Raw genomic sequence first — 24,375 nt, forward strand, 5'->3', positions numbered from 1 at the left:
GGCTGCAGAGTACCAACACTGCTTCGTTCGTGAAGCGCAGCTTCTGAGGAAACAAATCACACGCCGCTCGGGCGGATATGCCGGCAGTTATTGCGGCCTTGAAATCACGTGACCACTCACGTGTCCACGAAAAGCCCCGCCTCCTCCAGGAAGCAGGGGAAAGCAGCAAGAGCTCTGCTCGCAGTGCTGTCGGGTTCACGCTGGGCTGCAGAGTACCAACACTGCTTCGTTCGTGAAGCGCAGCTTCTGAGGAAACAAATCACACGCCGCTCGGGCGGATATGCCGGCAGTTATTGCGGCCTTGAAATCACGTGACCACTCACGTGTCCACGAAAAGCCCCGCCTCCTCCAGGAAGCAGGGGAAAGCAGCAAGAGCTCTGCTCGCAGTGCTGTCGGGTTCACGCTGGGCTGCAGAGTACCAACACTGCTTCGTTCGTGAAGCGCAGCTTCTGAGGAAACAAATCACACGCCGCTCGGGCGGATATGCCGGCAGTTATTGCGGCCTTGAAATCACGTGACCACTCACGTGTCCACGAAAAGCCCCGCCTCCTCCAGGAAGCAGGGGAAAGCAGCAAGAGCTCTGCTCGCAGTGCTGTCGGGTTCACGCTGGGCTGCAGAGTACCAACACTGCTTCGTTCGTGAAGCGCAGCTTCTGAGGAAACAAATCACACGCCGCTCGGGCGGATATGCCGGCAGTTATTGCGGCCTTGAAATCACGTGACCACTCACGTGTCCACGAAAAGCCCCGCCTCCTCCAGGAAGCAGGGGAAAGCAGCAAGAGCTCTGCTCGCAGTGCTGTCGGGTTCACGCTGGGCTGCAGAGTACCAACACTGCTTCGTTCGTGAAGCGCAGCTTCTGAGGAAACAAATCACACGCCGCTCGGGCGGATATGCCGGCAGTTATTGCGGCCTTGAAATCACGTGACCACTCACGTGTCCACGAAAAGCCCCGCCTCCTCCAGGAAGCAGGGGAAAGCAGCAAGAGCTCTGCTCGCAGTGCTGTCGGGTTCACGCTGGGCTGCAGAGTACCAACACTGCTTCGTTCGTGAAGCGCAGCTTCTGAGGAAACAAATCACACGCCGCTCGGGCGGATATGCCGGCAGTTATTGCGGCCTTGAAATCACGTGACCACTCACGTGTCCACGAAAAGCCCCGCCTCCTCCAGGAAGCAGGGGAAAGCAGCAAGAGCTCTGCTCGCAGTGCTGTCGGGTTCACGCTGGGCTGCAGAGTACCAACACTGCTTCGTTCGTGAAGCGCAGCTTCTGAGGAAACAAATCACACGCCGCTCGGGCGGATATGCCGGCAGTTATTGCGGCCTTGAAATCACGTGACCACTCACGTGTCCACGAAAAGCCCCGCCTCCTCCAGGAAGCAGGGGAAAGCAGCAAGAGCTCTGCTCGCAGTGCTGTCGGGTTCACGCTGGGCTGCAGAGTACCAACACTGCTTCGTTCGTGAAGCGCAGCTTCTGAGGAAACAAATCACACGCCGCTCGGGCGGATATGCCGGCAGTTATTGCGGCCTTGAAATCCCGTGACCACTCACGTGTCCACGAAAAGCCCCGCCTCCTCCAGGAAGCAGGGGAAAGCAGCAAGAGCTCTGCTCGCAGTGCTGTCGGGTTCACGCTGGGCTGCAGAGTACCAACACTGCTTCGTTCGTGAAGCGCAGCTTCTGAGGAAACAAATCACACGCCGCTCGGGCGGATATGCCGGCAGTTATTGCGGCCTTGAAATCACGTGACCACTCACGTGTCCACGAAAAGCCCCGCCTCCTCCAGGAAGCAGGGGAAAGCAGCAAGAGCTCTGCTCGCAGTGCTGTCGGGTTCACGCTGGGCTGCAGAGTACCAACACTGCTTCGTTCGTGAAGCGCAGCTTCTGAGGAAACAAATCACACCTAATACTTCTATTTTCCACATAATCCCGCCTAAAATAAGGATTTCCCCAATACAATCCTATGGGGAAATTGTTGTCTCCCGATTTCTCTGAAGAAATCTCCCTCCCAGGTGTTACGGAATGTTGGCATGTATGCCACAAGCATTGTCAAATTAAACATATTAGAAACGTGCGCTTTCTCTTTTCTTTCTTTTCCATTTAACCAGACTGAGCCACAGCAACACATGGTCAGGGACAGCTAGTTCTCTAATAGATTGCACAACTATCAGTGAATATCCTTTCTTTAAAAGATTAATTAAAAGTATCTGCATCTGACTTTTTCTGGATGGCCCTGTGTGACAAAGTTGTCAAGCAACGTGATGACTGAGATACATATTTAATTTTAATTATACAAGTATACATTAAAAGAGGCAATTGGGGATCCAGGTCTCGGTGTTGTCATATCTTTTCCCTCATCCTTGAACGGGGCTCCTACATCCCTAGCCCAGTTTCCTACTCCAAAAAGATATTGTTGGAGTGTGGTTTCCAGATAGCCAGAGTACTCCTACTGCCTAGCTCAGTGAACACAACTACATACATTAGCCAGCCCTAATTGGGCCAGGGTTTACCTTACACTGATGTACAATCACATTTGATTAGATTGCTGATTTATATTGCTTACTGCCTTGTGATATTTAATTTGTGGATTTACCCCTTTTAATGCACAGAAAAGTAATACACCTTTAAACTTAAGAAAGGGACCATGGTAGTAACGTAAATGTCATCGGAGAACAGCACCCACATCTGGTTCTGCGGTTACGCGGTGACGTCAAACTGTCCTTGGTATGTGTGCAATGAACTCCATGCAACCACCCTCACGGCCTCCCGTAGCTACGCGGTGACGTATTACGCGACGCCCCGCCTTTCTCTAGCCGGCAGTGTTGTCTAACTGTGGCTGGCATTAGAGAGCGGATGGCGGTGTGTGCACGGCTCTGTGGGGTCGGACAGGCGCGTGGTTGTCGTAGGAGAGAGCGCCTTGACCCGGAGGTGGAACCGGAGGAAGAAGAACGCATAGAAGCACCCCGCTCCTTGTTGCAGTTGCCCCCTGAAATACTTGTGCATATATTCGGCTCCCTGCCTGGTACACAGCTACCTAGCTTAGCCCAAGTCTGCAGGAAGTTCCGGCAGATCCTTAGCACCGACACCATCTGGAGGAGGCGATGTCGTGAAGGTGAGGTTGGGTTTTACGTTTTTTCGCCGCAGGAAGGGTGTAATGTAGGGTTAAGTGCAAGAGGTTGGAATCATAGTAGATCCCTAAAGGAGGCTGAGAAGACACCAGAAAGCTGTGCTGAGTGAGGGGTTAACTGAGTTGTTTATGATACAGCATTGTTGTTCTATTGCAAACCTTGCATTCTAATGCGAAGCGTTGCTTTGATGTGAAAGGATGCATCATTGTGTGCGGATATGTTGTTGACTTGACCGCTTTTGCTAATGGACACTTTTTGAAGACCTTTTGCTGAAAAGGGTTTCTTAAGACGCACAGAACGTAGCTTGCAAGTCACTAAGCATAACATTACTCAATGGGGATAATATAACGATAAAATGACTTGTGAATTTAAAACTATGCAGCAAGTAAATTGATGCTGTGAAAACTCTAAACATGCACAAGAGATTTCTGCTTAGCTGGCTGGTACTGATGACCATTTAAAACTCATTGGCTTTCTGACAAGCTGGACACGTACAAACTCTGCAACGAATCCAGCTGAACGCTTTTACGAAGCACGTTTAAAAACCATTTGGAAAATTAAAGGGATGATGTTCCTTGCAATTAGTGCTGAAAACAGCAACATGTCATTTGAAATGAGTCTGTGTACAAATGAAAGCATTTTGCTTGTTCTCACTCCCTGCTTCTGCGGCCTCGAAGACGGCCACTGTTCTGTAATATTTGGTATCCCATACCGATCCGGTATCCCCTGGTCTTTGGCTGCCTTCGGCTGATCGCTGATTGGCTGTATTACGCCTGAGCAGTGGCCCTTCTTCCGAGCTGTCACAGACATAAGCAGCAGAGCACCGCGCAGCACGTTGCTGTAATAGATAAAAACACTGTTCATTCTGAGAGAAAGCTTTGCATTAAAACGCGAGGCTGTCCCTGAGGAAGCTGCTGATGTAAAGCTTTCTCTCAGAATAATAAACAGTCATTAATCTATACCCACAACGGAACGAAGCTAGGCATTGCATAAACTTTAACTTGTCATTAAAATAGGAGGCTTCGACTGAAGCCATTAACGGCTCGTTACAGTTCATGAAATGTCGAGCTGCGCTTTGTGATAATAACAAGACAGTTACATCTCAGTGATATGATTTTGTCATGAAGATGTATATTACTGCAAGTACATGTTTTTTTGTATGATCTTTTTAGAAGTTGATGTATGTACCCCCTACGCACTCCTCTATGCAGTGTCAAGCAAAATCAAATAAAGGTTAACAAAAAAAAAGACAGTTACATCTTATGAAAAGCCTCCCTATATTATCCTGCAAGTGGAGTATTCAGCATTGCAAGATGTGGTGAGGGGGACAGCCACGTGAAACGCCTGCTACTTTCCCCTCAAATGCAGTGCACGCAATTCCAGGTTGTCTCATTCGCGCCCACAAACCGCCCACCCGTGCCCCAATCTATTTTTTTGGTAACATTACTAGTGGCATCTCGCCTTTTAACACAACAAAAATGAAAAAGGGCAGAATCATTACAGATGCAGGGAACTCATCTATTAGAGCTCTGTCCAGGCGCTGTGGGGCAAAATACATACACCAACTCATTTGCATATGGATTGCACCAACAGAAATTACTTCACAGAAAGCAAATCGCAAGGAGCATCAACAGTCTTTGATACTTGGAGGCGCCATGCAACTGACTTTAGAATACGTTGTCATAAGTAAGCCAAGTGGCAAATAATTTTCTGGTGCAAAATACCTAAATTGCATTGTTATATATGGAGCAAGTCAGGCTTTTAAAAAATAACAGCATGATATATAAAAGCTTTGAAGTGAATCACTTACAGAGCTGCAGATAAGACACAGTCTGATTACATGGTCTGCCCAGGATCACACACTTTGGTTAAATGGTGAAACTGGGATGTGGACAATTTAAGCAACTGAGCACTTCTTCACAGTTTTAGTTTATATAGATTTTTATTAATGTTTCCCTTTGCATTTCATCTGCTTAAATAATACTTTATCTATGTAACTGGAGGGTCAGCTCATGAACAAGTGGAAGGACTTAAGAGCTAATGATACTTGAAACGAAAGGGATGGCGCCCTGCCACTTACTTTTAGACTCTTGACCTAAACATTTTGGTCAAGGCTAAGTTATTCAGCATGCTTAGTATGGCAAAAGCTATTTCATTAAGCTAACTGTCATACATATACAAAAAAGACAAGCTTTGGAGCCCTTCAAAGGTGCACTGTAGCTTTTTATTTAGCCATTGTCGGTGAATGCAGGGGGAATTTTTTCCCCGCATTTAAGTCTAACATGAAACTAATTTGTTTTCTGGTGTACATAAGGATCAAATTACAGTCAGCTTATTAAACAAATGCAACAAAGAAAAGATAGCAAATGCTTAAGGGAAATTAACAAACAAGGCAAATGAATGCACAATCGATGATTTGCCTAGATGTGCAATGGATGCAGCGAAACATGGTGTATTATTTAAACACAAGGCAAACGCCTATGTGGGATGTGTGGAGTCCAGACCATGTGTCGGAGAAAAGACTTTCTTTCTTTCTGAGACTGGGTAGATTTGTTACTGGCTCCTAAAGGAAAGGGACCTAGTCGTTGGTCAACGACTAAAAACGGATCGAGTTGTGAAGCGGGAATGGGGGAATAAAGCCCTCAAAATGATGTAGTCCTGTGACGTTTCGGCGGAAAGCCTTCTTCATTTGCCTTGACTTGGTCTCCCCTATATGGAAAACAAAGGAAAGAAAAGAAAAAGAGGGAAATGGGCTCAGAAAATATTGTAGAGCTCGTCTAGGAGGTTCAAATCTGATGCTAGTTATACTGGGATGCAATAAAATCTAATTGAGACCATGTGAGTGAACAATATGTCATTGTCCACTGGCTTGCTGGCACTTGGTTACTGACCTGGACAGTAATCAGAAAGTGGTGTTTTCTTCCAGTTGGTGGTACCAGGGGACTGGGAAAAATGAGTGGCGGACCTCTTCAAGCAGTAGGAGGGGATTTCTGCCGCTAGGTAACTGGTGTGCTGGATGCACTTGGGTATTGGGAAAAATATTTAAAAAACACAGAAAGCATATATGTATGAGTAAATAAATGGTAGTCACTAATGTGTAGTGGAATGCTTGACTAAAACAGTTGACATACAAGTACCTGTTGGCACAGTCCTGCAGCCGTTTGGAGATTCTTGGCTGTGTTCAGTTGTGCGAGGACCTTATGAATGATGCTTGTAAAAGGCAATCAGGCGGTGGTCCACATATTGGTGGGGCTCCCAGGATTATGGGGTGTGAATTTTGCCGCGCCTTAATGTGGCTGCAGGACCCTGGAAATGAGAAACCAGGGTACAGTTTATCAAGAAGACGCTCTAAAGAGATTCAGAAAAATCTGATGCTATGAGACTTCTGAAAGCAAGGGGCGGAAGGCGCCCGCCCGTATTGGGTTGGATCGTGCCGTCGTGAGAAGACAGGAGCTTAGGACACGGGTAGCTTCCGTGGCTGGGGCGGTAAACCCCTGGCTCCTTCGTGGCAAGCCCAGCAGGGCGCTCTTACCTATGTGTCCGAAAAGTGAGTCGATCGCTTTCTTGGGCTGTGGAGGTCGGCTACGAGAGCCGGCGTCGGAACAGAGACAGTCAGAGCTGCGTCACAAGTACGCTCAGCGCAGGCACAGGTAAGAAGTGTCTGTTCCCCTGCACATGCGCGAACCATGTAGGTCCAAGGGTTGGCATGGTAACCAAACAGTTTATGCGAAGCGTAATATGGCGTTAAAAGGAGTGGGGTGGAATCAGAGCTTCTATCGTGTGGGCTGTGAATGGGAATATTGAATAGGGAAGATGTTGGTTGCGATTACGGAGGGCACAGATGTACATCCCCCATATACTGGTAGATTCTTATGGATTGAATAGTAAGGCAGTTTGTTGCCGCAATGATTGTAGGCTGTGTGTTGTTTACAAAATAGACAGTGACACAAGCATTTCAAAACTCAAAGTAAATATGCTCAGCATCAATTGGTGTGCGTATGATATATATATATATATATATATATATATATATATATATATATATATATATATATATATATACTGTAAGTGATACCAAATAGGAGTGAACCATGGCATATGCAGGAAAGACAAGGTTGGCACAGGATGAAACCCATTAGCAAATAAACTCTTATTGTGCATAACATTAATTGCTTTGCATGAAATTATTGCGTGTACATTTTCAAGAATGGTACATAAGGAAGCACATTGCTAGTTAGTGCTCCACTTTATAGAAAAAGTAAAGCACCTAACAATACAAGGACATGATGTGTACTTGTGCGGTCAGGCGTTGATAGCACACCTGGCATATTGCTCGAGTACAGCCACATAGTGGACTGTCCTATTTGTGTGAAGGAAAAGAAGTGGTGGGTCCCCTCACGAGTTTAGTGAAAGGGGTAGGGACTAACCGGTCATCTGAAGGTATTTGGCATGGCCTCGTTGAGACCCTTAGTAGTAGCCTTAAGTTTAAAAATCCACCATGATTCCTTATTGTTAAATGCATTGGATGCATTGGTGGTGTTGGCTACTGTATCTGCAATCCACCAGTATATATCATCCGCACTATGTTGATACTCCATGAAGTGCGAGACTAGTGGTGCTGTGTGGACTCGACATCGAATCCTAGAGCGATGTTCACCAATTCTTTTGTTGACTTGCCTCTGGGTCTGGCCAACATATCTGAGTCCGCAAGGACATTCAATGATGTAGACCACATTTGTAGTTTTACAATTTGAGAAATGTTTGATCTTCCATTCCTTTCCTTTAATTTGGAATGATGTTGTTTTCCTACTAAACCTGCACACATTACATAATACTTTATAGCAATGCCTTGGAAGCAAAGCACATTACATAAGAAACTACCCTTTCATTATTAACTTTAACTATACATCATTATAGAAATATGTTGAGGAATAAGAGGATGGATTTAGTTTTATTGTCCCCATCCTGCATGCAAAGTCACAATAGCATCATGCAGATTAATGTGAGCCTAACAAACCCCCCTTGGGTAAAGCCATACTTATTATTTCATAAAGCCTGCAGCAATATGCAACCGTCTCACACCTGATCACTCCCTCCCATGCACATTTCTAAATGGACAAATGTTCCTGCTAATAGTCCACCCTCCCTTCCATCAGTGCCTAATGGTTCACCTTGAAATGCTCTTGACACAGAGCAACTTGCGAGCCCCTCTGCTGCTGCCTGGAGCTCCTTGGGACATTATCCTGGCAGAGGCTTCGGAAAGAGTAAGGTGTCCTGCTGCCAGGACAATTACTGTGCTGAGCAGGAATTACTCAGCACACATTGTCCTGCCAGGGGGACACCTTTCCCGTTTGGGCACCTTCATTGAGGTGCCGAACAGGAGAGGTGGCCCACAGACGAAAGTCCCAGTCAGGCTCTCAAAAGAGCATGTGGGGTGGCAGTGTGCCCTCCCTCAGCCCCCGCTCGGTACGCCACTGTGTCCAGGTGTTCTCCAGCCGATCAAGATATGAAGCTTTACAGTCCCTGGTGCCACATCTATGAGTTTATGAACCACCCTTGTGCATTTCACCCATCCTACGGATTGAAGGGCTTCAACACACCACATAAGACTTCCTCCATTAGGTTCTACACATTTTTTGTCAAAATGTTATATTCAAGAAAGAGCGTGAACAGTAATTTCAACAAAGTGATACATCCTCATCATATACCGCCACAGATTCCTTACATAAATCAAGAAATGCAACCTTTCAAATACAATTTTCCATCAAAGGGGCACTAATAAAAACAACCACAAACAGCAATACATAAGGAAAGTCGGTGGGTACAAGGTGTGTTTGTGACAGACAGCAACAGGAACATCGACAAGACGGAGCACACTGACACAACAAGCATTAGCAATGCGAACAGTTTGGGCTTTTTTGTAGGCATGGCAAAGGCACTTGTCAGGCACAGTCGTATTGGTATTAACTGCCCATTGGTAGTTGCAGGTGCAAAATGTGGCAGTATCTGGGCATCTAAGCAGTGCCTGACAATTTCCTAATATTATACACAAGCCAAAACTGTTGGCTTTGCCAATGCTTGTGCTTAACAGCACTCCAATGAAATCAACACAGAGTGCTTATAAATTAAGTGGCTGACTGCAGACCTGGCTTCAGCATTTTTATTACACCAGTAGCGTGTTTACAGCAGCAATTAAGTCTGCAAGCTGTGTGACCCTCCTCATATGCCGACACCTGAAGGGTTTCTGTCAAAGAGGCTGATACCTTAAAAGTAGGTACTGGGACAAGCAAGAGGAACATGGAGGTAATATGCCTGAGAGATATGTGCAGAAATGAGTATTTCTACACATAAAGTTGACTTACGACTGTGCCGGCACTGTTGTTACCGGACCGGCACAGTATGACTCTGCGGGCAGGTGCCGTCCCGCCCGCAGAGTTTCATGGAAGCACCAAAACCGTTATTAACGTGACGTTGCTTCCTTGGTCCCCATTCCCATTGAGTCCTATTGGACTCAATGGGAATGGGGACGAACAGAATTACCGGCGTCTGACTTCCCGGCCACCGGGGTTGGTGTTACTGGGAAATCGGGTGCTGGCAATTTTTGTCGGGTCTGGCGGCAACCCACTGGTTTTACCGGCAGGGTTACCGCCAGACCCGTAATGAGGCCCATAGTCTTGTTATTGTTAACAAGATACAGTATTATTCTTCATAAAGTACCTATGCTGCTATCACACCCGGCTGGTGTGCATAGTGTAGTTCATTCCACAAGCAGGAGAGCCCCATGGGAGCAACCGCTCTGCCTGCCGCTCTGTGCTTTTGTGTGCAGCGCCCTGCGAGACCCTCACACGCCTCCTTGACCACGAACAGCGTGCCCTTGTGGCGTCGGGCAGAGTGTTGCGGGCAACACAGTATGCTGTGCCGAAACATCAACACAGTAGGCATACATGGTTGTGCTTCTCACCCCTTACAGCATCTGCAGGTAAGAAGCCCTCAATTCCGAACACACGTGGGATACTGCGTTGGTGCATGGGTGCAGCAGGCACGCATTATGTTGCCTCCCTTTTACAATGGCCTGGGCTCAAACCTTGAGTCAGGAGATAAGAGAGATGTTGTGCTGCTGCAAAGTGCCACATCTTCTCTCCTCCATGTCCTTTGGTCTCACGTCCTTAGTTCAGAAGATGTGCATGAGTGGAGTACTGTACTGATGTATTCCTCTTTTGTGCAGATCAATACAGAAGCCCTGCCGGATTATTTGTCAGTGAGTAGGATTGATGCAGCCTTCCCTTTCAAACCCCACTGCCACAAGCTTGTTAAAGCATGTTCGCTGCTTCTAGTGCAGTTCTTGGTGTAATCCCCTGGTTTAGCAAAGTCTTCCATACCAGATGATACTCTTAGAAAGTGGAACTGTTCCTATTTCATCAACCTTGCGTCAGTGGAAGCTGCCAATGTTGTCAACGCTGTGAGGCCTCATTAGAATATGTTTCACAGTGAAAATATATTAAATAAATAAAATAAAAATTGTACCTACTCCTGCTCACATGGAGATCACGGTAGCAAGTGTATTAATGTTTTCCACAGCAATATTACCAGTCTAGCTATTTTATAGGCTGTGTATATCATACATTTGTTAAGCAGGAGATGCAAACAGCAGGCGCAGGCAGTATGTAAAAACAGATTAATTGGCATGATTATTAATGCCGTTCAAGGGTGCCCCAGTGATTGGTGGTGTTCCACAGGTGGGGATTATATTTATAACGTGTGTTTATCCCTTCCATGATGATTTTCTGGATGCCATATTGGGTGCTGGAATGGTAAGTGGGGAGCAGGTGCAAGTGGATCTCGGTCACCTGGCCTAAGCTCCGCCCACCTGGTGCCTTCCTGCCTGCTGCTCTTTTTCACCACTTAGCAAGCCCCGCCCACCTGGTGCCTTCCTGCTTGCTGCTCTGTTTCCCTACTTAAGGAGCCCTCCAGCCTCTTTTCCTTTGCAGATGGGGAGCAGGTGCAAGTGGATCTAGGTCACCTGGCCTAAGCACCACCCACCTTCTTAGCCCTGCCTCTTCTTTCCTGCTCTTAACTATTAGATCAAGGGTGTCTCTCGCCTGGGCGTCCTAAGCGAAGGGCAGACGAAGAAAAGGGCAATTCCTGTTTGGGCCTGCTCAGACCAGGAGCACCCAGGGCCCGACCCCCTGCTCAGACAGCAGGTACGCATGCACCAACATGTGTTACCCCCCTCTGTCCCCACAGGCCATCCCCACCCTCTCTGGTCCCCCTGTGATGTTCCCTTGTGCCCCAACCCTTCTCGCACACAGGTGTTGCCTGGTTTGCTTGATTCTTCTACCCTGCTCCCCCTACCCCATTCCAGGCTACTTCTACAGGAGTCTGTCCTGATAAATTCTGGTTTCACCATCACCGTCTTGTGGCCAATGCTGGATTTGACTTTTATGGACTTCATTCATTCACGGTGCGTCACTCTTTCTCAACTCTCATGCTGGATTTCCTTTGCATCTAGTACTCGTGGTGGCCCTGAATCATGCTGTTCCCATCTTCATCTTGTATTCTGGCTTGCAACATTATGCGTTACTACTGACTTCTGCAATTCTATTCTCTCTCCACTCTTGCTTCTCCACTCTTTTTGGCTGCTTACTCTCTGTTCTCTCCTTTTCCCTTCTCCCTTTTCATATCTCCTCCCCTTACTTTCTTCTATGCACTTACTCTATCAGAATTGTCCCTGGACCTAATATGATAGCAACCTCGTCTGTTTCCTCCACACTTCCGTTACTGTTTTTTCCTCCCCACTCCACATCCAGCACTATCTGAAATGTCGTCAGGCCTAGTATGATAGTCGCTTGTTTTGTTCCTCCCCTCCCTTTCTGCACCCCTCTCCCTCACCTTTTGTTTTTCTCCAGCTCTACCAGAAATGTCGTCAGGCCTAGTACGGTAGTCACCTGTCTGTTTACATTTCCTTCCCATTCTCCCCCTCCCTTCCTTATCTATGTCTTAGCTCTTGCACTATCTGAAATGTCGTCAGGCCGAGTACGATAGTTCATTTCACACCCTTGCTGTTCATGGCCTGTAAGAATGTCATTGTATTTTCCCTTGTTCCCTCCCTTGCCTTGAAGCGCTTTGAAACACATTGTGTATAGGCGCTATATAAGTAAACTATCATCATCATCATCATAAGCGTTTGTCTTTATCTCTCTCTCTACCTGTCTCTCACACAATCTTTGACAAAACACCCTCCATAAACTAAATGCACTCTTGCCACTGCAATAATACACCTTGACCATTAACCTCATATAATTTCAAGGTCTTTGATAGACCCTGAAAGTATAAAAGGTGCAGTCTAGAGGTGTTCCTCAGATCTCTGTGCTGGGGACTCAACCCACAGAACAACCTTACTGGCTCAACAGATGGCTATAGTCGGCCATGGTCCATAATCTCTGTCCATGATCGGCAAGACTTGACCATGATTGGCGATGCTTGGCAATGGTTAGCTATGATTGGGGATGGTGGGCCATGGTTGGCAATGATTAACTTGGGGATAGGCAACTGTGGTTGGTTTGGACGCTGGCAAATGTCAGCAATGGCCAACTGTGTTTGGCAATGGTCGCCTGCTGTCTGATCCTAAAAAAAGTTTGGTAATATGAATAATGCAAAATGCAAAACCTTTTAACTGCAGATAACCAAGACTAAAGAGAGTTCAGCCAAACAAAATCCAGACTCTGTATCTGTCTCTGCCAACCCTTATGTCATGCTTTCGCCTACTTGGCGCTTATCTGATCAGGTTTCATTTTGGAAACGCTTTCAAATTGCGTCCCGATCCAAGATTGCTCCCAGATGCTCTTGCCACACGGTGACATCATCGCGTTCACGTGCTCTGCAACATCTGATACCCGGAAATAGAGGTTTTCAGAAGGCTTCTCGCATTGCAATCGTTTTGTATTGCGGAACGCTAGTTTGCCTTGCAACCTCGTGTTTTCTACTTGTTCCTGGTTCTTGTAAAGACAAATTCCCAGAATAACAATTGTACCTGGAATGTCTTCTCAGCACCTTGTTTTTTTTCCCCCCCTCAAGGTTTTTTCCCCCCTGGGACCTTGCTCCCGGGTAGCCGTAGTGCTTACCTGTTATCCTGTAATCGGGTTGCATGGTGGCTGCCTGAAAGGACAGGCCTTACCTCTTCCCAGCAAAGGAGTCCAGAAGCAAAGAGGTAAGGACTGAACCTGACGCCTTATCTCCTAGTCATCATTTAGGGCATTAATTTTGGCTCACATGCAGAGGGGAACTAAACCACCACCTGATGGAGCCAAAACTTATAAATTCAAATGTAATCAGTACTCAAATAATTCTACCAAAATAAAAAGTCAAATAAAAAAAATGAATCAAATAAGAGATAAAAGTAAGTTTGAGTCCCTGTAATAAAGCCAGGGGTGTTAATGTCTCTGTTACAGAGAGATACGTGTATCCTACGGGTCCGAATTTCCCATTCCCAGTTAGATTTCACAAAGGGTTAATATGCCTGCTCTGATTTGTCTGTTACATGCACTGCACATACCTACCATTCCAAACAATGGAAGAGCTGTAGCCCCTGCAGCCCACCCCTGAAAAACAGAAAAATATATTACATTTGCTCCTCATAAAAACAAATGTCCCTTCTTCTGGGTGCTCCAGCACGGGAGCAGGACTTTTTTCATTTCAATAGGGCACTGCTGCTACACCAGAATGGGACAGCCTTTGAAAAACTGCCCATGCTGGTGTGGCAGCGGCGCACTATTTAAGTGATAAGCTCTCCGCTCGTACACATCAGCTTGGAGCTTTTCATTTAAATAGGACGTTGCTGCTACACCAGTACAGGGTAGCTTCAGAAAGGCTTCCCTGAGCTAGTGTGGCAGCGGTGCCCTATCACCCACCAGATACAGGGGGACACCCTGCGGCAAACCGGGCTTACAGCTGCCCGTCTGCCTCATAGGGTAGAGCTTGCTGAGGTGGGTCGTAGAAAGGTTCTGGACCGAACAGGGACTTGCCTGTACTTCAGATTCCCATTCTAGAATCAGAAGACGCTGCTCTAGTATTTGTGTGAGTGGGTGGGGGCTGTGAATGGGGGATGTAGCCACTTCCCTCGTGTGCTGAGGAGGGACACATTGAAACAATCAGTGAGGGATCCTAGCATTCTCAGTGTCCCAAAAACGAGTCTGTTTGGGTTGTAGCTGAAGACTGTGATGGGAGGCAGGCCTAGTTCTCAGTTGTCAAACCCTCAGAGGAAGCCACTCCCCAGGGTTATGATCAAGCTCAGTGGGACAACTTCACAACTAACTGCCAACTCACCCTAGTTTTGGCAGAGCCCCCATTGTTTGTGATTGCCCAGATACAATTCCCTTTCACACTTTCCCTTCAACATAAAAAACATACAGTAGTCACTCAGTGGCCGATTAAAGCTTGCGCCCTATGCCTGTTTAACCGCTGTGAGAAACCTGAAGGTGTCACCCTGGCTAAATCCCAGAGATCTGTCGTCCAGGTGGCCAGGACATGGCCATCGCTATTGGATCCTGTGGGTGGACTAGTGAGGGAGGATCACCTGGATGGGGTGTCCTCGGGGAGTGTGAGTGGGACACTGAAGGGTGAGACGTGGTATCCCCCTTCCTTCAACACCTTTTCCCCATCCTCTTCCGTAGGACATTCAAAAACCCTGCCCCCCCCTTTTCCGACACGAACACTTTTGCACAACATGAAAGACAATGGACTAACACCAGAGCCGTTTACCTGACTTGTCCCAATACCAGGGTCAGGCAAAAATCAGGCAATTTATCAGAATCACACACACCTGACGGCCCTTTCCCTTCCCAAGAGGGATAAAAAGGGGAGCAAGAGAGCATAGAGAGCACAGCACGAGCGAGGCAGACCGCACAATGAGACAGCTATCATGACCAGGCAGTTCAAGAGGAGGAGAAAGGCGACAAACATCGAGAGGCAGACAAGGAGCGACACAACCTTGCCCTTATTGAGAAAACCCAGCGAAACCTCTGCAAAAGGAATCGTAAAACCGAGGACAATAGACCAAGTGTCCTGCAGCAGATGTCAAAGGTACACCGAGCGTATTGACGCTGATAAACTGGATCGAGGGAGACTCCTGCTACCATGGTACCGGCCTTGACTCCAGTTGTGAAGAAAACCAAGCGGTTCATCACAGCCAGTGAGTCGAAGGAAAAACTGATAAGAACCGGGCTGTGAGGAATGAAAGTAAAAGAAGTTCAAAGAAAAATTGTAAAGGGGAGACCAGCTGGAGAAGGGGACCAGCACCACGTGGGTGCTGCTTCGAGAAACTCTGGTCGACTCTGATTGATCCCTGAGTGAAACTACAGATACCAGAAGGCTGTAGGAGAGCCGTCGAGATAGCTCAAAGTGGTCATACAGGAGGTCAAGCAAAATCCCTGTACAGTCGAAAGCCTTTGACCTAAGAACTATAAGAAAGCAAGGGAAGTAAGGAACAAGTTACTTACCTGTAACTGTTGTTCTCCAGCATGGGTCTGGGATGGATTCGCTGGGAATCATTGGTCTCTGGGTCATACTGCCCCCAACCAATGACTGCCCTCTACCTAAGCCCCTCCTCTGGCAGCCATCTTCAGATTTGGTAGCACGTAAAGTGGCAGTATGACCAAGAGAAGAGTCGCAGAGGGGTTTGAGGGAGGGTTCACATGTGAATCCATGCCAGAACCATGATGGAGAACACCAGTTACAGGTAAGTAACTTGTTCCTTCTCCAGCATGTGGTCTGGCATGGATTCACATGCTCGTGAATACAAGAATACATAGCAGTACACACATGCAGAACCACGGGAGGTGGCAAGGCTCAACATTAAGCATTTCAACAACGAAACATTAAGCATCTCTTACCTCCTCACCAGGCTCACCTTCAGGCGAACAGGTTGCACAGCACTGCCTGGCCGACTCTGGACTCCTCCCTGGAATCCCGGTCGACGCAGTAGAATCTTGTGAAGGTGTGCGTCAACCTCTACGTAGCAGCTCTGCAGATGTCCAGCAGGGACACACCAGACAGGAACGCCATGGTAGCAACAATCGCTCTGGTTGAATGGGCTCTCGGACAGCCAGGTAACGGTCGGTTTGCCAACCGGTGGCAGAGCATGATGCAGTGCATGATGCAGCCGGAGAGCCATCTGGAAATGGAAGCCTTCGAGAGATCCTTCCCTTGGTTCATAGGTCCAAAGTTCACAAACAGCTGTGATGTCTTCCAAAGACTCTTCATGCGGTCCACGTAGAACTTCAGCACTCTAGCCACATCCAGCGAGTGCAAAGTCCTCTCAGCCGGCAACAAAGGCAACGGGAAGAAAACAGGTAACACCAAAGGCTCGTTGAGATGGAAGTCCGACGGCACCTTGGGCATGAAGGAGGGGTGCATCCTCAGCACTACCCTCGTGGAATGTCAGGTATGGAGGTTTACAGAAGAGGGCCTGGATCTCTCCCACTCTTCGTGCAGAGGTGATGGTCACAAGAAACACTGTCTTCCACGACAGGAACTTCAACGGTGCCAAATGCAGAGGCTCGAATGGCGGCCCCATGAGCCTGGTCAGCACCACGTTGAGCTCCCACGCCGGGGCCGGGGCCTCACCGGCAGGAACGACCGGAACAGTCCTTTCATGAACTCCTTCACCAGGCGATGAGACCACAGAGATGACCGCTCGAAGTTCTGGTGTAGCGGGAGATAGCCGCCAGATGGATCTTGATGGAGGCATGTGCCAGCCCCGCCTTGGCCAGCGATAGTAGGTACAGCAGCACTTGAGGGGCCGTAATCCGCAGAGGGTTAATCTTCTGTGCACGGCACCAGACAGAGAACCTCTTCCATTTGTGTCCATAGCACTTGAGAGTCGAGGACGCCCTGGCCTTTGCAAGCAAGCACCTCCTTGCAGTCCGCCGGGTTATTGTACCCTCCGAACTCTAGTGCTGCAGGAGCCAGGCCTGCAGGTTCAGCGATCCTGGGTCGTGATGGAGGATGGCGCCTCCTTCCCTGGCGAGAAGATCCGCGTCCGCCGGAATTTTGACCAGGGGGACGCTGACATGTCCACAAAATCTGGGAACCAGATCTGCCTCGGCCACGCCGGTGCGACGAGGATCATCCTGCACCGGGACCGTCTGAGTTGACTGAGTCGCAACGGAGGGAACGCATACAGGAACAGGCCGTCCCAGGGGAATGAGAAGGCATCGCCCATGCTCCCCGGCTGGGGAAACCTGCTGGCGAACCTCTGGCACTTGGCATTCGTCACTGTCGCGAATAGGTCGATCTGGGGATTGCCCCATCGTCGGAATAGGAGATCCACTTGATCCTGCCAAAGCTCCCACTAGTGGCACGAGCGCAGCTCCCTGCTGAGTGAGTCGGCAATGGTTTTCTTTATTCCTGCCAGATGGAAAGGTACCAGGAGCATCCCTTGGGCAATGGACCAGTGCTACAGATCCTGCTTCCTGATGTAGAACATTGTGGTGGTGGTGGTGGTGTTGTTGGTGAAGACCCTTACCACCTTGCCCTTGAGGGACGGAAGGAACAACCTGAGTGCCCAGAACATGGCTTGGAGCTCCAGGACGTTGATTTGTAGTGACCTCTCCTCCGGGAGCCAAAGGCCTCTTGCGTGGAGATCTCCGGTGTGCGCTCCCCATCCTTCCAGGGAGGCGTCCGTCGTCACTGTTTCCTGATGTGCTGGGTCTGGAAGTCCATGCCCGCCGCTAGATGCGCGCAGGTGCCCCACCACCAGATCGCTTGGCGGAAAGTCTCACTGAGTGAGATCCTGTCTTTGAAGCTGCCTGCCACTTGCATCCAAAAGGCGTCGAGGAACTCCTGCAGTGGTTGCATCAGCAACCTGCATAGGCGCATGCAGTAAATGCACGATGACATCATGCCGAGTGGGGACTTGATGGACCTCACCCTAGCCACGTCCATGGTCAACAGCTGTTGTACCTTGCCGAAGATGGCCTTCGTCCTTTCCTCCGACCGCAAAGCCAATCGTGCCACTGTGTCGAGTCTGGCTCCCAGGAACAGGGCGTCTTGCGACAGTAACAAGTGGGGTTTTGCGAAGTTGATCGAGAATTCCAGATCCGTGAGCAGTTGGACGGTCTTCGCTGTGTGATCGACAGTGAGTTTCCTTGACTTTGCTTCGGATGAGCCAATCGTCCAGGTAGGGGTAAATGTGGATCCCCTGCAGGCGCAGCCGCGCCACCTCCACCGGTGCAGGGCACTTGGTGAAGACCCTGGGTGCTGACTTCAATCCGAAGGGAAGGGCCTTGCACTGATGGTGTCGTCCTTAGACCACGAATCGTAGGAACTTTCGATGTCCTTTGAGAATGGGGATGTGGAAGTAGGCATCCTCCAAGTCCAGCGACGATAGGAAGTCGCCTTCCTCCAGCTGTCCCAACACGTGCTGGAGGGTGACCATCCGGAATTTCTTGGACTTGATGCATTTGTTTAGACGACGAAGGTCCAGGAGGGGTCGCCAACCGCTGGTCTTCTTTCGGGCGAGGAAGTACCGCGAGTACACTCCGGAGCCCCTGGAGCCTCTTCGGGACAAGTTCTATCGCGCCCTTTTTCAGCATTGCTTGTACCTCCGAAGTAGCTGTGGGACGTGGTTTTCCTTCCTGGCCACAGGTGGTAGACTGGGACACTTTCTTTGGAATTCCAGAGTGTGCCCGCGGCCCAGCGCGTCCAGCACCCAACGGTCGGTGGAGATGGACTCCCACACGCTGACAAACTTCACCAGCCGGCCTCCCACCGGGGTGCTTCGGTGGGGGCCTGATGGCGTGGCCAGTTCAATCCTGCTTCGCCAAGGCCTTGGCATCTTGGCCTGCCTGGCGACGACGATGTCCTCCGGCCTTGCCACGGCCTCTGTAGGCCTCCTGTGACGATGAATGGGCCGCTTGGCGGTACGGCGAGGAACCGCCACCAAATCCTTTGGAGGCCCGAAAGGGTGGCCGTCGTTGTTCGAGATAACCCAAGTCCCGGGCCGTCTCTGTGTCCGTCTTGATGGCCTGCAGTGACTCGTCCACTGCCTTGCCGAACAGGTTGTTCCCGTCGAAGGCCATGTCCAGTACCCTGGTCTGCATGTTCTGATGGAAATCGGTGGCCTTAAGCCAACCGCGCAGACGAAGGCAAACGCTGTTGCCCATCTGGCGAAAGCCGGTGTCGGTGATGTCCGTGGCCACCGGGATGCCGTTGTCCGAAGCCACCTCACCTTTCTGCAGGAGTTCAAGGGCTTCTGCCCTCTTGTCGTCTGGGAGGAAGTTCAGGAGGGAAGTGATCTTGAACCACAGCTCCCTGTTGTAGCGCACCGCGATCGCGAGGGCGTTGGCCACTTTGATGGTCGTCGCCGCCGACGAGATGACTCGTCGCCCCATGGCGTCCAGCTTCTTCCCCTCGCCGTCCGGTGGGGAAGTGGAAGCTGATCCCGTCGCCCCTGCCGATTTCTTCTTTGCCGCTGCGCAGACCACCGAATACTGGGACGGCTGAGCTCTGAGGCACATCGGGTGGAATCTGGGACCCGGTACTTCTTCTCATAACGGTCCCTCTTCGCAGGAGCCGTGGACGGGTTCTTGAGTAGCAACAGTCCTTCGTCCCAGATGTCATCTAGTAACGGTACTGAGAGGACGGTCTTCCTCTTGGCCTCCCGTCGCTGGAAGAGGAAGCCCTCCTTCTTCTGTTCTTCGGTACAAAGTTGGAAGAGCTCCGAAGGCCTGGCGATCATGGCGTGGAAAGAGCCAATTTCGTCGGGAGGGGAGGCCCGGGCAGGAGGTGATGGGAGATCCGTCCCGTCGTCACCACCATCGTCGTCTGTCCCCGTCGTCACTGTCTCCGTTCCAGTCTCATCCCTCGGTGGAGGGGAAGGAGGTAAAGGCTGGAAAGGAGGGGGAGGATGGATTCACCTCTGCTTGTTCAGTGGGCTTCCCGACGGTCCAGGTGCTGCTGGATCATCCGCTGGGGTTAAGGGCAATCTTGTCCTTATCTCCGTACATAGGGCCTGGATAGCCATCAAGATTGCTCCTGAGTTGTCCTGTGGCATAGGCACCAGTTGCGACGGGAGCGACGGCTGGGGAGTAGGGTCCTCCGTCTTCTCCACAGTCCGCGGCTCCTCGTCGGCTCCACCGTCGCTTTCTACGTCTGCCTCGTCGGGATCCCTCCCATAGGACTGGACTTCCTCGAACCTCTTGTCCAGGATCTTTGCGATGCCAGCCAGCTCATCTTCAGAGGTGGTATCTGTGTCCATTATGGCTACCGTGCCCCCCTCTTTCTCCACCCGGGGTTTCACGGGGGTCTTATTGATAGGCTGAAAAGAGGATTCCCTCCGGGGTGGCAGGGAAACTCTAGGCCTGGATGTCGTCTCTACTGGGTTAGCCTCCACAGGCTTCGCCAGGGTCGCCACGACTCCTTCAATCGAGGCCTTAGCCGGGTGAATCAGGGCCTTCGTGACTTTGGAAGCGCCTGAGGCCTTCACCTTGTGGGGAGGATCGCTGCCTCGCTCCCCCTCGGCTGTCGCTGTCTGGTTCGACCGGGGCTTTCCCCTCCAGCCAGTTGGCAAGTCAGGTATGACGATCCCTCATTGTCCGTTCCGACATGTTCTTACAAAACGCACAGTCCTTCTCCACGTGCGATTTGTGGTTGTGAAGGCAGTAGACGCACCGGGAGTGCTCATCTTCCTTGAAGACATTCTGTAGTCTGCATCCACGGCAGCTTCTGAACAGCTTGGGTCCTGGAGTCGTGTTTCCCTTGTCCTGGGCCATGACCACGCGGCGTAGGCCTCAAAGGTCTTCCGAAATCCTCCGAGAAGTGAAAACTCAACGAAAATTAGCCCTTGAGGGGCGTAGAAAATTCCGAAACGGGTCCCCGTTGATCGGAAGTAAACTCTTTGAAAAATCACAAAATGCAGTAAAAGCTCGAGAGCTATAGCACGAGGACTCTTCAAGGTGTGGTAAAAATCTGAAGATGGCTGCCAGAGGAGGGGTTTAGGTAGAGGGCAGTCATTGGTTGGGGGCAGTATGACCCAGAGACCAGTGATTGGTTACTAGTAGAAAGACAGTTCAGAAACGAAACTGAAACTGATTTTTTCTTTACCGAGGATTTCCAGCCTGACAACGGGGAATATTCATGAGCATGTGAATCCATGCCAGACCCCATGCTGGGGAAATCCTGCAAACATTGAAAGTAAATGTGAATGTGAAGTTGGACAGAGTGAACCTGGAAGAGTGATGCTGACTAAGAGGGGACAAAGTCTAAAGTCCCAAAAAACAGTGCTTTGACAAACGTGAACCTGGTAGAGAGATGTCCACTATGAACTGTTAGAAAAGACATTAAGATTTGGGAACCAAGAGAAAGTCATAGTGAACCCGGTGGAGGGAGGCTGAAAGCAAAGAGGTCTGCGCCCTGAAGAGCGGGACCCAGGGGTGAAGCCATCACCCGAAAAGTAAGCCATAGTGAACCCAGTGGAGGGAGACGGAAAGCAACGAGGGGTCTGCGCCCGGAAGAGGGGGACCCAGGGGTGAAGCCATCCCCTGAGGAATACGTAGAACAGAACTTTGCCTTTGTTGGTCATTTTTGTAAACCTATCAGGCACTCGGAAACAGGAGACTCAACCACTGAAGGCCTTGATATCGATAGCAACTGTTTTAGGATCCAAGCCCAGAAGAGGGGGTTTCCGGGGTGGAAGTCATCACCCAAGACTCACTGAAAGGGGACTGTGTATATATGATTTGTGGAATGCGATTGGTACCTGAAAAGGAACTTTGTGTTTGTTGTTTTACTCACCCTAGAAGGCAAGAGACTTTTTGAAGATAAAAGAGACTTGGCCATCAAGGCACCTGATAAGCTAAAACAGAACTGTCGTCTCATGCTGGGAGAGCTCGAGACTGTGCTGTGCTCCAAGACCCCACCTTAACCCGTGCTCAAAACGTGGGCAAGGAAGACCCAGGCTACCATATCCTGACATATTATTTGTGAACACTTCTTTCTTTTTTTGAAAACTATCCCACAACCTTTTTCGATTAGTTGGAAGGCTTGGCAATAGGTTTCTTAGTGTAGGCCCTTTTTCATTTGACACAATGCCACTAGGACTGCCTTATTTTCGTTTGATGGTCGACGCTTGCTCCTATCTTAGATTTAGGTTTAGATTAGGCGTTTTTCCAACCTGCATACAGTCTAATAAACACTCTTGAACTGTGATCACTTGTGTCTGTCTTTACTGTTGCCACCAGGAGTTCCTTACACCGCCATCCCCCTTTTTCTATCTGCCCCCTCATCCACAGAACTTCCTGACAAGAGTTCATATCTGCCAACTAGATATATACCACCACACGTAGTGCTATGGTTCTATAGGATTGACAATTAGTGGGGTCTTTCCTGGGCTTCAGGATTAGCGTAATCATGGCTTCACCATAGAAGGAGGGAGGGAGCCTTGCTGGAAAGCTTCTTGCCAGACTTTCAACAAGTGCATGGACACTTTAGGACTAAATTCGTTAAATAAATACAGCCTTTAAACCATCCGACACCAGGACTTTTGAGGTGGGTAGCGCTGCAATGGCATTCATTATATCCTTTTCCGTGATTGGGGCATTTAAGAGTATAGGGTGCTCTGATTTAACTTACGCATTGGCATATCGCATAGGTTTGCTTTGAGTTCCATAGGGAATTGTGTATGCTTCCTAGCATACAGTATCTTGCTAGAAGTATGAAACATATACACTATCACTCAGTTCTGGCATAAGTGTCCCTTCATCGTTCAATATGGTCGCTATGTTGGTAGGCCCCCGTTCAGAATGCAAAACAAAAGGGGTGATGGCTGGAAGGTTTAGAATTACTGGTATTGCTCTAGGCAACCCTCCAGGCCATTGTTCTTTGCCTGCCAAGCCATTACAAAAGGGGAAAGACCATATGCAAATCAGGCTTGGTCCTACCCCAAAAGGGGCAGTCTAGCCTGAACTACTAGGTCACATCCCTTCTGCACGAGACCACAAGCATCCACAAACATGTGTTGGTCTTGTTAGGCCTCATCAGTGAGGAGTAGCTTGGGTCTCTCGGCCCAGCAGTCATGGGACCCATGTCTGGGCATACCCGTCCCACTCAGGGCGACTACAGCAAAACAAAAGAGGTGATGGCTCTTTCAGAACACAACAGTAAGGCTAGTAAGTGGCAGGTCTTCCGTCCTCTCCATATTTCGGGTCTGTGTCTGGGCAGAAACTAATTTCACCTCCTGATCTGCCAGTGAGCGGAATTGGTCCAGTTGAACTTTTATGGATGGAAGCAGGATTGTATTGCTGGACCTGATCCATTTCAATCTCAAGTTGTCTGATCTCTACCTCGAGTTCCGTCAAACTCTTCCTTATGGCCTTATGGACTCCATTCTCTATGCCTATGCAGCATGAAGATAAACCTTTACTGTGTCCCAGATAGTAAATATTCAGGGGGACCAAGCCGATATTAGTTTAAAAAAAGGTGTTAATGACCACGTTGATGTCACTTTTAAATGCTAGATCCGACAGTGCATGCAATTTAAAATGCCAGAGATGTTGCTCAATCGCATTCTCCTCAAGAAGAAATGCCCACAATAAGCGGGGGTGTTCTCATAGAGTTCTGAGGAGCAGAATGCACTCTCAAGACCTATGTAACAGCCCCGTCCCGATTAAGATACATTCAATCCGTGACTGCATTTCATGGACTGAAGAGTAATATGAATATTCCCTATCACTTGGATGGAGTGTCCTCCACAGGTCTAAAAGCTCAAAATCATACATGCCCTTGTGAATTTCCTGTGCAGAGAATGAAAGAGCTCTAGCAACTCTGCTGGATCTACCTAGAGAGGTGCTTAAAATAGTGTTGAAATCTCCAGCCTTGGGTATGAAGATGATTAGCACATTTACTGCTGTTTTTGCTGCCTATGCTCACGTGAGGTGGAGGAGGAGGAGCATTTAACCCTAACACAAGTGCGGAGCGTGGCGCGGAGGTCAAGTCAAGGAACAAGTGATTATTGGTGGGGGACTGCCAGCCTTTCCAGTCTGTTTTTGCTGCCTATGATCATGTGAGGTGGAGGAGGAGGAGGAGCATTTAACCCTAACACGAGTGCGGAGTGCTGCACAGAGGTGAAGTGGAGGCACAAGTGGTTGTTCGTGGTTCGTGGTGGAGCGGCATGGAGGGGGTTACTCCAGTCACTAAGGTCTGCAAGTAAGTCATTGGCCGACCTCCGTTGGTAACCCAGGTTTCCTCACCCCTCTGCACTTTGGTACT

The 24,375-nt window shown here is 49.3% G+C and overlaps 1 protein-coding gene and 1 long non-coding RNA gene across 3 annotated transcripts in view; one reads left to right on the top strand and one right to left on the bottom strand.

The window, feature by feature from the left end:
• Window positions 1–2,772: 2,772 nt before the first annotated feature.
• FBXO31 (F-box protein 31) overlaps window positions 2,773–24,375 on the top strand; it is a 521,890-nt gene continuing 500,287 nt past the window's right edge. Inside the window, exon 1 of one of the 2 annotated variants that reach the window (XM_069636193.1) lies at window positions 2,773–3,098. In XM_069636193.1, the coding sequence (XP_069492294.1) occupies window positions 2,840–3,098 (259 nt within the window). In that variant the 5' untranslated portion in view covers window positions 2,773–2,839. The remainder of the gene's footprint in view (window positions 3,099–24,375) is intronic. The other variant, XM_069636194.1, reaches the window with a different exon arrangement.
• On the bottom strand, window positions 5,651–6,415 carry LOC138521034 (uncharacterized). The gene is made up of 3 exons (XR_011282922.1): window positions 6,252–6,415; window positions 6,006–6,135; window positions 5,651–5,823 (listed from the first exon to the last, which is right to left on the bottom strand). It is a non-coding gene; the product is annotated as an uncharacterized lncRNA (long non-coding RNA).

This window comes from Ambystoma mexicanum, chromosome 1q, assembly GCF_040938575.1.
Source record: "Ambystoma mexicanum isolate Mex_15411 chromosome 1q, UKY_AmexF1_1, whole genome shotgun sequence".
In the NCBI taxonomy this organism is placed as follows: Eukaryota; Metazoa; Chordata; class Amphibia; order Caudata; family Ambystomatidae; genus Ambystoma; species Ambystoma mexicanum.